The sequence below is a fragment of the Carassius carassius genome, chromosome 41, assembly GCF_963082965.1.
Source record: "Carassius carassius chromosome 41, fCarCar2.1, whole genome shotgun sequence".
NCBI lineage: Eukaryota > Metazoa > Chordata > Actinopteri > Cypriniformes > Cyprinidae > Carassius > Carassius carassius.
In genome coordinates, this window is record NC_081795.1 from 11218012 (window position 1) to 11229223 (window position 11212).

General features: G+C 37.8%; 1 protein-coding gene across 1 annotated transcript in view; it reads left to right on the forward strand.

Annotated features, from left to right (window-relative positions):
• Window positions 1-9419, forward strand: part of LOC132122707 (lissencephaly-1 homolog A-like) — a 52592-nt gene extending 43173 nt beyond the window's left edge. Inside the window, exons 7-11 of the mRNA XM_059533049.1 lie at window positions 1138-1240; window positions 4584-4812; window positions 6306-6407; window positions 6514-6670; window positions 7588-9419. Coding sequence (XP_059389032.1) covers window positions 1138-1240; window positions 4584-4812; window positions 6306-6407; window positions 6514-6670; window positions 7588-7661 — 665 coding nt within the window. The 3' untranslated portion in view covers window positions 7662-9419. The remainder of the gene's footprint in view (window positions 1-1137; window positions 1241-4583; window positions 4813-6305; window positions 6408-6513; window positions 6671-7587) is intronic.
• The last annotated feature ends 1793 nt before the right edge of the window (window positions 9420-11212 follow it).

Sequence of the window (11212 nt, forward strand, 5' to 3'; positions counted from 1 at the left end):
GGCTAAGTATAAGTTTAGCACAGATATATTTGCCCTCGGCATACATGCTGACTGAGCGCTTCAAAGTTTCACTCTCAGTCAAGCGATCTGTGCTATTTTTTCAGTTCATCGCAATGGATGTGCAGCGTACATGTATTTGATGTACCGTAAATTCTAGTGTGAAGTTGCAAAACTTGCCGTCGGTTTGCTGAGAGTGCTGCGTTTCTCACACACAGAGCGAGAGCAAGAGAGTTTTACATACCATGCCGAATTGATGTGCTACATGTAAACAATATTCCTTGTATTTTCCTGTCAAAATTACATAGTTCATTTGGAATTTTTTAGCTTTTAAGAACAACCATAAGATACTATTGGTTTTTCTGGTAGTGGGGGAAACTAATGTGCAAATGGCAGTCCCATTGGTTGGCACTCACCCATTATCATTAGTATATAAATCTGGCAAGTAGAATTTTCATGTGTCATGACAAAAATCAAATGTTCTCAGAGTTTTCCTCAACTCATTTATAATCCATATCAAAAATAAGTAAATCCTGAGTGGTGATAATTCACATTATCCACATTATTACGAGCCAAAGGCTGGGACTAGAGTAGACCGTTCTGGCACAGATTTGAAGAGGTGGCAAAGGGACCCCCCTTCCTTCTGTTTGCAAGTCCCCCTTCTGCTCTCTCTCTCTCCCTGTCTCGCTTCGTGGGTCAGCTGCTTTAGCGGAAGATTAGGAGATTTGGACAGCAGTTTAATTATCCTCTTTGAAACGAGATAACATTTTGTGGTTCTCCTCCCATATTTAAGACTGCATTTTCTAGGCTACTGAGTTTCATCATCTATTCAAGAGCTTAAAAATGTTCTGTGTAATTAGCTCATCTCTTTTGCCACACTCTGTGAGAACAAAGCAGCCCAAGGAAAATTAGCTGCTTCTTATTCTCTATTAAATTGTTCAATATGTTTTAAAGCTTAGTCACTCATTGTCAGATCCTAATGTGCATGATTTTTATGGTAGAAATGTGTATATTATGTGCTGAATCCAAAAATTAATTCAGTGTATACTTCTCCGACATTGTTGGTTCTTGTTTGGATGACTATTTCAGGACAATCTGGAATATTTTATCCTTAATTTTTTTTCTTTATTTTTTTTTCAGGGCATGACCATAATGTTTCATCTGTAGCTATTATGCCCAATGGAGATCACATAGTTTCTGCCTCAAGGGATAAAACCATTAAAATGTGGGAGGTGGCCACTGGGTAAGTCATTTAGCAAATGCTGTATGCAGGATTCATCCTTTTAATTTGAAATTTCTTAATGTACATATTGGATAAATTCCTGGGCTAGCGAAACAAAACTTGGGGATCTTAATGTACCCCTAACCATAGCTTACTACAACAAAACTGTGTTTCTTCAGCTGAAAAGCACCTGTGTAAATGTTGAACAAGTAACAAAGTGAAATTCTGCCCTCCAGCATTTTTCAGATTTTTTTTTTTTTCAGTTTAACACATTAAAAATATTTAATGCAAAAACACCATGGTGGAGCTAGGGTTGGTCACCCCACTCACAACTGCTGCTTCTGTCTCCTTTTTTTCTTGACAATAATTGCATTTATTTAGACAGAACGTCTCTATTTCCCCATATCAAATGGGAGACTTTCAAATGTGCACTCCAACTTCGCCTCAGTGTCAGGCGCTAGTCAAACAAGTGCAGAAACGGCACAGGTGATGAAGGAGCTTCAGTAGAGCAACAGAGATTAAATGTTATCAGGCCATATGCTAATAAAAGCTAATTTTCCTGTCCTGTCGGCCGTCATACTGTGCTCTTCAGTTGCATGCACAAATGTAGTGGTGGCACGCTTTTAGCCTGTATCATTTCATATTAAAGTGCAAAATAAAATATGAGCATGCAGTGTCATAGAGAAATAGACTACATGTCTGCTTTTAATGTAGATGATCATGTGTTGAGCATCTACAACAGGGATAGGCAACTCCGGTCCTGGCGGGCCACTATCCTGCAGAGTTTAGCTTCAGCCCTCATAAAAACTCACCTGCCTGTATCTATCTAGTAATCCCGAAAACACTGATTGCCTTGTTCAGGTGTGTTTAATTAGGGTTGGAGCTAAACTCTGCAGGATAGTGGCCCTCCAGGACCGGAGTTGCCTATCCCTGATCTACAACTTATTTTCAGTTTCGTTTGCAGCAGTTTGCACTTCAGCTTGTTAAAGAGAAATTCTCACCTGTGGAGATGCGTGTTGCATCAGCGCTGTCATATCTGACTATAAAGGCCCCGATATACTGCAAACAAAGTTATTTTTTGTTTGAGGGCAAAAAGAAGTATGAAAAGACTAAGCGACGGTTAGTGCTGGGTGGTATGCCGGTTCATACTGAAAACCGGTGTATATTTTCGTTACAATATAAATTTTTTATATAACGCCATGCCGATGTATTTAATTACTCAACGTTCGGAACGGACGTTATGCTGCGCCACGTCCACTGTTTCAGACGGACCCTTTACAATGTTGCACTTCTAAGCAGCGACTGCGAGGCGTGGTGAGGGTAAACCAGGGGGGCAGGGTTTCATATTTTTTTGAAGCACCCCTGGGCGCCGCCATTGGCTAGCTGTTAGCATTCCATTGACTCCCATTCATTTTGGCGTCAATTTGACAGCGAATAACAAGGCGTTGTGCATATATATATATATATATATATATATATATATATATATATATATATATATATATATATATATATATATATATATATATATATATATAATATTATTATTTATTTATTTTTTTTATTTTTTACATATGAAATCAAAACAATGAACAAATGTTGTGTTTGTGGGCTAAACAGATGCGGCTCAGTAGCGGACTGCAAACGCGTCCTGTGTGAAAGCACAATGAGTCCTTGCTGCGGACTGCATATGCACTGCAGACTGAGTATGTGTGAAACGGGCATTACAGGGAAGATGGATGCTGCAGAACTAGTAGAACATGACACAGAAGAACTTGTGCCAAAAAGAGGAACCATTTTATGCAGGTGCTGTCGGACTAAAAGCACGTCTTGGAATATCAACCAGCAGAAAATGCATTGTACACCTGATTATGCATAAAAAATAAAAAAAAGTCTTAAACCGGCATAATTTAGAAAAAAAACGTGATATAAATTTTTGTTTAAAATGCCCAGCACTAGCGACGGTATACAGTTTTCTAACATTCCGATACCCCCTGCACTGCTGGAAGGCGGGGTTATAAACATGAAACAATAAAGACTGGACCATACACAGCCAACAAGATAGTCGCTGAGATGTGTTCTCCTGTCTGACCTCCGTAGAATGAGAAACGAACCGAGGGGATAAATTGCACGTCAAAAAAGGTGGAGTTCCAGAACACACCCAATGACTGCATAATTGCCACGGACCAATGGTAGCTCAAAGGTGTTAAGGATAAAAACCAAACCAAAACCAATTCCCCCAAAACGTTTGCTTTGGTGAGCTGTTGTGAACTGCCAAAATGAACTTCGTTTGGTCTGATTTTGTTCGAAATGACGTCATTTCAGTTAGTTCTCGATTTCGTTTGAAGTATATTCAGGGCCTTAACATGTCATATAGCATATAACATGCTCTCACACATTTATTATTTTAACATTTTGGGAGGAGTAAAATTTACATATGTGGTTTCAATAACCAGATGCATTTACACTTGTCCAGTTTTGTATGGAATGTGTCCCAGACCACCTCCTGAAGTGATCTGAGCAATTGAATTTAAATCCTTCTCGAAAGCATTTCAGAGAGCCTTTAAACCTGGTCTTTTCACAATCGGATAGCTATTTGATCAGAGAAAGAGCATGAAGTGACCAGGTGTGAACAGGCCCTTTAAGACCTGAAGTGAGTCAGAAAAGGTAAATAATGCCACATCCGCATCATGTTCAGCAGCAGCAGCTGTTAAAGTAACCGCAGACAAAAAATCTAATAACACAGCTGCTGTGATTTCTGTCAAAGAATAAAAGAAAAAAGAAGAAAATCAAAGAAAAAGAAATCAGTAACTTTTGTAGCTTTAAGGATTCATCTAGATTTAATTTACAATTAGTGTTCGATAACTTAATACATTTCTGTATATTTCCTACTCGCTAAAGGGCACAGGTAAACATGATATTTATTATAATGTGTTTATGTGAAGCTTAAAGTGTAATAGATGTTAAAATTGATAGCTCTCAGTTATACTGTAATGTTGAACAGTTTAACAGATTAAATATTAGGGGGAAAAAACTTCTTCCTAGAGACATCAGTAGTATTGGTATCGTGATACTTGCCTTCAGTCGTAAAAATAAAAAAGATGCTATTAAACAAATATTAAATATACTTTGTTTTTATGTTTCTACATTAATTTGAAGATTGCATATGAAATTATTGCAATATAAAATTATATTTAAAAACTTTAATGTTAGGTGGGATTACTCAAGATTAATTTCAGAAAAAAATGTGTGATTGATTAGTAAAAAAAAAATGTATCGATTGACAGCACTATATTTTATAATAGAAATATTCTTAACAATGATAAATCTGGTTAAATCTGTGTTTATTGGCATTGCTAAACAGGTACTGTGTCAAAACATTCACCGGCCACAGAGAGTGGGTGCGCATGGTGCGACCCAACCAAGACGGGACCCTGATCGCCAGTAGTTCTAATGACCAGACAGTGCGCGTTTGGGTGGTGGCCACAAAAGAATGCAAGGCGGAGCTGCGTGAGCATGAGCATGTTGTGGAGTGCATTTCTTGGGCCCCTGAAAGTGCCCATCCCACCATCTTAGAGGCGACTGGCTCGGAGGTGAGAGCACAGAGGGAAAAAAGCATTTATAATGGCAAATATTTATGCTGTTCAATAACTTTTTATGCTTTCTGAAACTGCTTTAACAGTGATTCCTAAATAAGCCGATTCTTTACAATTAACCCGTTACACTCTTGCCAATAGACAATGGATCTTTTTTCTCCAAAAAACTGTACCTTAAAGCTGAATTTTAGTATTGATTATTGTAAATGACAATCATATTTAAGTTTGTACTTTTACTCTGTATTTGTGATGTGTAATTCTTTCACCACTTGTAATAAGTAATAGTAACATGTAATATGCACAGATTCAATACAGTAAAATAACCAGGTAAAAAAAAATCTAAAAGTCGTCGACACAGAGGCTTTAGGAAACTAGTTCTCAGATGCTATTACAGGTCAACCAGACATTTTTCCACTTCTTTTAACCTTGCATTTAAAAAAAATAAGGTTTGAATCAATGGATCATTGTTTTTGTAAATAATCAATGCATTATCATTTGAGATTTTTATTGGTCTCTACTTTGCTGTGCCCAATGGTTTGGAAATAGGCTGTTAAATGACATAGGTGGTATTAGCACTTGATGGCCTAAGGTGAAGAACGTTCCATTTGGATATTTTTGCTGGTCTTATGATCAACTGTGTCCAATTTCATCTTTATCTGATGAACCATTAGCCTTCACAGCATGTGGAATACAGCCTTTAACCCTCACAGTAATTACTATTGTTATGTAGAAGAAACTTTCTTCTCAATGTTAAAAAGTGAACATATTTAGTCGGCCATCTTTGATCTTGTCAAACCTGTTCAGGTGGAATTAAAGCAATCTCTTGACACCAGTAACACTTTCACAGATGTTAATTACAAAACATTGTATGTCATTACAGCTCTGTCTAAAGGTATAAGTGGGCATGAACACACTTGTCTGAGCACGCAAGCATCTCGGCAAAAGCAATTTTTGTTTTTAATGTGTCTGTTAGCACTCCCTCTCAAGCAGAATTGGCCTTTTATGGAGGCAGAATAATGGAAAAGGCCTTGAATGTAATGACCATCCATTCTTTCCAGAGCTATCTAAATGCATTATCACCCCAAACACCTCTGCTCCTGTTACATCCGCCTTTTCATTGACTGCATGAGATGTGTAATGGCTCTCAGTACTAAGGTGTGGTATTCAAAGTGTTTTGACTGGATGTCTGATATACGTGCCTCTGTTAGAGTCTCAGCCACCTCTAATGATGCTGTTTGCAGTGCATCATTCTTAATAAAGCTGTTTCTGTAACCTTGTTGTGGGTTAAAGACCCAGACACGACTGCATTTTCCTTCTAGGAAAAAACTGTAAATATTTATCTCTACACACTTGCTGATGTCATAAATCAGCATTGTGGAAGCTGCTTTAATAATATCTGACACAAAAACAGTTTTCAAATGGACAATAAATATAACTAGAATGTAGAAGGTTCAAGTGCTCAATATTTTTTCATGTTTTTTTTCTGCCAGACCAAGAAGAGCGGGAAACCTGGTCCTTTCCTGTTGTCTGGTTCCAGAGACAAGACTATCAAGATGTGGGATGTGAGCACTGGCATGTGCCTTATGACACTGGTGAGTCTGTCTTGTAAAATTACTGTGATTCTCTGAAGTGTGTAATGTGACTATTTGAGAAGCTTTATGCTTTTGTCCAAATCTGAAAAATTAAATTCCTCTTCAGGTTGGCCATGATAACTGGGTGCGTGGAGTTCTTGTGCACCCTGGAGGAAAGTTCATTGTGAGCTGTGCCGATGACAAGACTTTGAGGATCTGGGACTACAAAAACAAGCGCTGCATGAAGACCTTGAGTGCCCATGAACATTTTGTTACCTCTCTGGGTAAGCAGTCGTATAAACACTCACCTTCTCTCACTGGTTTCTGATGTTGTTTGAAATACATATCAGTTGGAAGGGTAAAGATGCCTTTTAGAAGTGTACAGTGCATCCTCATTTCCCCAAAGAGTGATTTCTCAGGTTAAGACTGAGTTTGTTACTCTACAAAAGGTAGTCCTGTCAGCCTGTTGGCAACATATTCAGAGAGGACGCTGAACCCTCCAGTCTTTCAACTGCCTGAGTCCAGATTTTTTCAGTGAATCAAGGCATTGAAACTCTCTAGAGATACTTGATGTTATTCAGCCAGCTCCCCTGCAGGCTCCCGTGAAGCTTCAAACTTCAGTACGCAGCACTCGTCTTCCAGATTATTGATTTGAAACAATGGTTTTGGTTTGAGTAGAGAACTGAGTGTTTGTTTGAGGCTTCAGGTCTCTTGACAGTGGTTGAGCTTGTGAATCCTGCTGTTTGAAGTGTTTTATGTTTGTTTTAAAAGTTGAAATGTGTAATTGCTGTGGCATAAGCATCACCAAATGGAACTGGTACAGTTGGGATTTTCAAACAAGATATTTCCCTCCTCTTCCATTAGTCAAATGATCAGGCAGCCCGACCCTTAAATCATGCCATTGACTGAGCTAATGCTGCCATGTCGGACTGGACTGATCACAGTTTGAGGAAAAATATTGCATTTATGTTACATCCTTATTCTTTATATCTTTATCATTATATCAACCAATATTTGGCATTCTTTAAATCATTGTCAGTAGTGAGTAATGAGAAGTGTTGGAAGTGGGACCTTTATTTTGTATGACAGAGCCTGAATACACGGCATCAAAAATATGCATATTGGTTGATCACTAATCTCAATATAATTTTTGAGCTCAAGTCTGTGTTCCTAAAGTACAGTGTCTCTAATCTCTCCACAGATTTCCACAAGTCGGCTCCATACGTCATCACTGGGAGTGTAGATCAAACAGTAAAAGTGTGGGAGTGTCGCTGATCATACCCGCAGGACCCTTCACAACACATCCTGCTCCCCTCCACCCCCCGGACCCATTCCACTTCCCCCTCAGCTTCCTCCTGCTCTTCTGGATGCACTCGATCACCACGTTTATCACCCACTGAGCTCCAGTTCAATAACGTGTCCTTTTATGTAAATTATTCTGGATGTAGATCGAGCTATTAAATGAAAAAAAAAAAGTATTCTTGCATGGTGAATCCAAAACTGTATACTGTAAATTTACATAATGTTGTCTAGAAGTACCATAGGTTTAACACAGGCTGATCTTTCACTCAGCCTGACCTACTGAAGACAGAAGCTGACTGGGTTAAATGTAGGGCACTAAACTGATAATTTAATGACAGTGTCTGATTTATTTTGTCAATATTTTTTTATTTTATTAAGTTTTTTTTTTTTCTTCCACTGTCTTAGTCTGTTTGTGCCTAGCTTGGAGACCTTTCAAGGGGCAAAGGCTACAGAACCAACCTATAATGCTGAGGTGGAGACTAGATCTGATCGTCTATGGGGCTTGTTATCGGAGTTATTCTGTAGCTTTTTTACATCACTTCTGGAGTGTACTTACCATTCTCTTCTTGTGGATTTAGATAACATTTAATGGTTGCATCTAAGAAAGTTTCATGTGTTTTTGTATGGAAAACTTTGGGGAATAAATCTTTGTACGCTTGTCGTGACACGTCCTACTGAGAAATACAATCCCAGAGACATGACTTTCCACTGTAAGAGAGAATTGTGCTTAATTATAGGAGTGAATTTGTACGAAACTCCTGCATCCAAAAAGCCATGCTGAATAGTGGGCGGCAAGAGTATTTATTTTTCTTTTTTGCCCTGTATCAGAGATAGCTTTAGTTAAGATTTTGATTTTGACCTCAGTGGTCAGTTGAGTGTCATTTAGGAGCACTTCAAACTTACAAGCACCATAACCATTGCCTTTACGAAGCACTTGATTTGGCCCTTGACGTTTGTTGTTAAAGTCACATTCTAATGAAGACATACTGATTATTCCTTTGTTGTTTAATGATCTTGTTGCCCCTATAGCAGTTGCACTGAGATTTGAGTACACAAAAGACATTTGATGCAGAAATTTCAACCTTCAGTTTGGACCTTTGGTGCAAAGCATGACAAGGGCTCAAAGTTTCCTCTCATCAGGGGGATGTGCAAAAATCTGTCCTAAAAGAATGGGTGCAAAGATTTCCATGGTGAAAAAAAATGGAACGATGAGCTTATGATTAAATAAATCTACACTCAATACTGTAGGAAGCTCAGTCTTATAATAAACCAGCGAGTTGTGGAGCTAGAAAACTAATGATATGCCTGCTCTCTCTGTGGAGAGCCTTAATGGTGACTCCAATTGTAAAGGGATCTTCAAACTGCACCACAGCTGCATATCCCTAAAATAACCACAGGTGCTCAAGCCATTACTGTGGTATGGCGAGTGGCACATTCTCTGATATAGCTCTTAATAAATTTACAAATAAATACACAATGGGAAATGATTTGATAAAACCTTAAACATGGAGATAAACCATTCCATATCTTTTAAGGAGAAAATATGCCTTTTGTCTTTGTGCAAAGACAAATGAAATTCTGTTAAATTGCACATCCCTGCTATTGTTCGATCTTTGGTCAAATCAGACTGAAGGTTTATATGATGTAAGACTTCAAAATGCATAAACCGATATAATTTTAATTAGCCTTTTCATTCCAATGCAATTATATAATAAAGAATTCACTGCTTAACCATGCTATTATCAAGCGATTTCCTGTTGTGTGTGTACTGGATGTACCTACTGCTGCTGAAAATCTGATAGTGACTAGTTTGAGATCTGTACCTGTTCACGTAGCACTGCTGCATGTAACCGTTCTGAGTATTGAGCTGTCTGGTGGGGAACCATTGGCCGCATTTGATGTCTGACCATCCATGTCAAAGTGACATATGTTTTGAAAATATATACTTTAATTTTGCGCCATGATTGGTTAATGAAGCTAGACACCCTACCAGATAGGTCTGCTGGCATGCTAGATGTGGACCGCTCAGTACGTGGTTTTAGAGGCTGATCTGTGTGCTTGTGAGAAGGAAGATGACTTTATTTCGCTATGGGATTGTGGCAGACTGAGCAAGCCAAGGGAGAATTGGCCATCACAAGAAAAGCACCAATGATACCTCCTTTAGTTTCTTGATTTTGATGCTGGTGGAGACGATTGACATTGGTTCTTCCATCACCTGACTGTGTTAAACAGCACAGAAATAGATTCACAAGTACTGGCGCTGTACATATAAACCAAAAAAGTGGGTAATTTTTTGTCAAAAATATTGCTGAATTTCATCATTTGTTATCTAATCATGCATTTACATTGTCCAGAGTTTATTATCCCCATAAGCAGTACTGCTCCTTTATGATTGGCTTTCTTCAAGACCTTCGACAATGATGATGTCCTGTTTTTATGTGTCCAGAGAGACAGTTTGCCATTCGCAGGTCCCAAGCAATCCCACTGCTGCACACGCTGGATGGGTTCATGTACAGACAGACTTGAGAGCGTCCTGTACGTAGCTCCATCCTCCAGCCACAGGTCAATCATCAGCTATAACTTTGTGAATAGATTGGAGGCTTCAGACTTCACAGCTTGAATGGGACTCTTTGCTTTTTATGGTATCACTGTTCACACAGCCAATTGTTAACAATATATCTGGATGTTATTGTTTGCAGCAGAATTAAAGAAAAAAAATCAAACCGAGGAGTGACAATGGTTTCCAGTTTATTACATATTCAGCACTTCATATATTGCACTTCAAAGTTTGGCTTATAGGTTACAGAACAGGAAAGAAGAACTATTACCACTTATATATAGTTCAATTTTCAAGCCTAGAAACAAATTTTGATAATTATACGATCTAAAAATTGATTGGCCATTAAATAAATACATACAATTATTAACTTAAATAAAACAATAAAAAATGTGACAAAATCTACAAATATAATGCAGTAAAGTTCTAAGTAGTTTTAAACTAAATGCAAGAGGTGAAATATAGGTCTCATTAGCAATTTTAGTTTGTGGATGTAATATTTGTATGTGGAATATAAAACTTTAATAGCCTTACTATAAGTAGACAGTAAATCGTACAATAGGAACTAGTTTTTCTGTAATACGTTGCCTGTGTTAGTGATTGTTATTTATAAAAATATAAAAGAACAATAATCAACAGTATAAAAACCATCCATGGGAAAAGACAAATTATAATGAATTTAAAACAGTATTATAACAGTAAATGACATATACAAAAATTATGTTATGAAACATATAAGTATGTTTCCTCTTGAAATAGACACAGTCTGTATCGCACTTTAATTCATTCACATGGAAAACAAGACTTAAAGCAACAAATCACCCAAAAATCAAACTTCTGTCTTCATTTACTCACCCTTATGTTTTTCCAAACCCTTATGACTTAAGTTACTGTCTAATTATGTTATGCTCTATTGACTTTCATAGCATCGTGTTGTTGTTGTTGTTTCCACACAATGAAAGTGAAT